The sequence below is a fragment of the Bidens hawaiensis genome, unplaced genomic scaffold (genome assembly GCF_021521415.1).
Source record: "Bidens hawaiensis isolate Kalapana, Puna unplaced genomic scaffold, B.hawaiensis_p1.1 tig00028992_1, whole genome shotgun sequence".
Classification (NCBI taxonomy): Eukaryota; Viridiplantae; Streptophyta; class Magnoliopsida; order Asterales; family Asteraceae; genus Bidens; species Bidens hawaiensis.
In genome coordinates, this window is record NW_027494763.1 from 215,014 (window position 1) to 218,713 (window position 3,700).

At 45.4% G+C, this 3,700-nt stretch overlaps 1 protein-coding gene across 1 annotated transcript; it reads left to right on the forward strand.

The window, feature by feature from the left end:
* Positions 1 to 1,736: 1,736 nt before the first annotated feature.
* On the forward strand, positions 1,737 to 3,105 carry LOC143578002 (uncharacterized). Its single transcript, XM_077061690.1, has 2 exons — positions 1,737 to 1,799; positions 1,864 to 3,105. The coding sequence occupies exons 1-2, from the start codon at positions 1,737 to 1,739 to the stop codon at positions 3,103 to 3,105; spliced, it is 1,305 nt and encodes a 434-aa protein (XP_076917805.1).
* Positions 3,106 to 3,700: the final 595 nt, after the last annotated feature.

A 3,700-nucleotide genomic window follows, 5' to 3' on the forward strand; every position in this document is an offset into this window, starting at 1 on the left:
TCCATGAAAACTGCGGAATAGGCCGACAAGACGGTTAATGATCCACACATACAAATAAACAGCCAAGTCTACGTCCATAACACATGGGGTTTGCGCGACAAAAGTTTATAAACAAGTTTAAGACTCAAGTTTGTACGAACACATGAACATCCCAAAACATTAAAAATAAAAAGGGATTAGGTACGAGATTACTCACTTGTAAACGGTGCGATGAAAGATAATGCAAGGACCAACTTTTAAACAAGCACAAGTTAACCTATAAATAAGAGGTTATTGGTTTATCGATTGGTTTTTATGACTTGAATATATGCAGTTACTTAAACAAAATATATATATATATACCGAGATCAGGGCAGAACAGAAGAGAAGACGGAGGCAAAGAGAGGAGTGGAGCTGCAGAGGAACTAGGGCAGAGAGCAAAGGGAGATTTGGGGAGTGATGAAGTGTAGTGTGTGTAGTGTTAAGAAAATAGTTTAATTTATAGGCAAACCCTAGGGAACACAATCCCTAGAAAAGAGGAAAAGATCTCAACAAATCAAGCAAAAGATATTAAAAAGCACAAGAAAACAAAAGCAAAAGATATCCAAAGATATGGCAGCAGGGGAACAGGAAAAAGGGCTGACAGGTTACAGATTAAAGCATGGGAGGTGTCAGATAAAACACTGTTCAAGGCATGCAAAAGAAGATTTCAAAAGATTATGTCAGTCACTTTTTCTGTCAACCAATAGGATTGGTGCGCATGCTGCGCCGAAAGTGGCTTTTCGGACAGATGTCGGAACTGACCTAAAGCTCAAACAAAAGATAAGATATCAAAAGATACAGGCTGACCTAAACAGAAGAAAAGACTTAAGGTCTAGCGCGAGAAGATTCGAGCGCATGCACGAGGGCGAAGGCAGACAGAACAAACCTTAGCGCGCCGAGGGGAGAACTACAATCCTTAGCGCGTCGCGGGGAGAACTACAATCCTTAGCGCGTCGCGGGAAGAACTATGATTCTTAGCGCGCTGCGGGAAGAACTATCATTCTTAGCGCGTCGCGGGAAGAACTACAATTCTTAGCGCGCTGCGAGAAGAACTACAATTCTTAGCGCGCTGCGAGAAGAGTTCGTCTCGCGTATCGCAGGAACAGATGGTCTTCGCGCAGGCTTTCTTGTAAGGAGTCTGGCGCGTGGAGCTGCGCAGACATCCTTAGGCGGGAAGAACCAAAGGACAAACAAAGAGTTAAGAGAGAGGGGTTCAAGGCTCAAGGGTTAAGCAGAGGGGCGGGACGGCGACAAGAGAGAGAAGGGCGGGATGGCGACAAGAGAGAAAGAGGGGCGGGTCGGCGGAAAAGAAATTATTATTATTAGTAAGTAATATAAAAATATATATATATATAATTTATTAAATGTTAAATTTACAAAGATTAATAATCAAATTTTAAATCATAAAGAGAATCGGATTCGAAAACGGGTACCTGGGTCGGGTCGGATTGGGCAGTTGTCACAGGGACTATGGCAAGGGAACCTCCAGTCGCCCCAAGCCGTTAAAACATGCTGAATACTTCAGCGATGCAGAAGAAGACTTCACCAAACCATACCGCCCCGCGGCATTCGCGGAAAAGTCAAATTCATTCCGCGGATAGCCACCGCCTTTTTCCCAACAAATATCAAAATCTCAAGTAATTTGGGAAAATACAATGGGATGACTGATCTAAGCGATCATTTGCTGAACTTCACAGTAGTTGGGGGAGTGAGCTATGGATGCTGCCCTATTGGTGTCATATGTTCGCATTGACACTAATGGGAGTAGCCAGAGAATGGTTTGAGAAACTACCAGACGGTCAAATTTGAAATTGGGACGACCTGGTAGCAAAATTTTCGCAGCATTTCAGTCAGCAGCATAAACATACCAGGGATGCGTCGGAGATCCTGAGTGTTGTCCGACGAGACAACGAATCATTGGTAAACTTCACCACCAGGTTCAACAACGAGAGCTTGAATATTGGTGGAATCAGTGAAGACATGTTACGAGGAGCGTTCCAAGTAAACGCCAAGAGCCCTGAGATGGTCAGATGTTTGACAGGCCGGGATGGCACGCCCCAGACTTGGGACGCGATTTTGTCCGCGGCCAAAGTTTTCATAGCTACAGAAAAATTTTTAGGGCGAAAGGCACCCAAACACCGCACGAAATCTAAAACGCGGAACACTCAGACAAAGAAGGAAGAAAGGGGTTCAATCTGGTCAAGGATACAACCCCCAGAAAGCTCTTCCAAGCAGTTTGATGCCAGATCACTAATCGGGCAGAAACAAAAAGATAGAACAGCGGGCAAGTCCGATCGACAACATTGGACACCCTTGAAGAAAACTCCGTCCGAAATCTTAACAACGGAGAACATCAAATTTAGAAAGCCTCAACCGCTGATCAAGCGGGTGAACTTGAATCCGAACAAGCACTGCATGTTCCATGAAGATATTGGACATGACACAAACGAGTGCATAAGCCTAAAGAATGAGATCGAGTCCGCCATAAAGTCCGGGAAACTTTACCATCTTCTCAAAAACGTGCGACAGGGTCCACGGAAGATCGCAACTCCCGCAGACAAAGGGCCCCCGCGGAAGCATATCAAAGACTTAAATGTGCATATGATCCAAGGGGGGCCCCCTCGGAAGTTCAAGCGGATGGAGGCAGACGAAGATGAATGGAAAAACGAACCCGTAGTTTTTCCAAGAGTGAAAGGAGGCCCGTGCATGAAGCAACCTCTAATTATCACAACTCTGTTTGGTCACTATCGGTCTCAGTATGTCTTATTCGATACTGGGAGTACATCCGACATAATGTACGAACAATGTTTCGAACAGTTAGATGATGAAGATAAGGCCAACTTGAAACCTGTGCACGCCCCAGTCTCTGGGTTTGGGTACGAGGTTATGCACTCCAAGGGGGTTATAACATCCCCAGTCACACTGAGTGATGGGATCCACACAAGGACCGAGGATGTCGAGGTCCTCGTCCTACCTGCGAGATCGAAACACGACATAATCCTAGGGCGGGAAGCAATTGGTGACTTCAATGCCAATCCTTCCACAGCCACGGTGCAGTGGGCGTTCCCACACGAACAGGGATAGCATTCATCCGGGTCAACAAACATTGCTATGCAACAGAAGCATCGAAGCCCGTGAAGATACCCAAAAAGACACTGCGGACAGAGCCTGAGAAATGTGTTGTCAATTCGGATCATCTGAAACAAATTGTCACAATCAGGGCAACTATCTCAGAAACAGTGCGCTTCTTCCTGAAACAGTTACTAATCAAGAACGTGGATAAATTTTCTTGGAAACCCTCAGACATGACAGGCGTCCCGCGGGAAATTTCAAAACATCGGCTGCGAGTCAATCCGACGTATACACCGATCGTTCAGAAAAGGAGAAAGATGGGGCCTGAACAGACAAAAGCCATGAATGAGCAAGTGCAGGATTTGTTGCACACGGGAATCATCCACGAAATTCAATATCAAAATTGGGTTGAAAACCCAGTGATGCTGCCTAAGAGCAACGGTTCATGGCGAATGTGTATCGATTTCAAATATTTGAATAGAGCATGCCCCAAAGACTATTACCCTATCCCAGAAATCGACCTCAAGGTAGACGCGATGGCACCTTTCAAGTACAAGTTCTTCTTAGATGCTTACAAAGGGTACCACCAGATACGGATGGCAGCCCA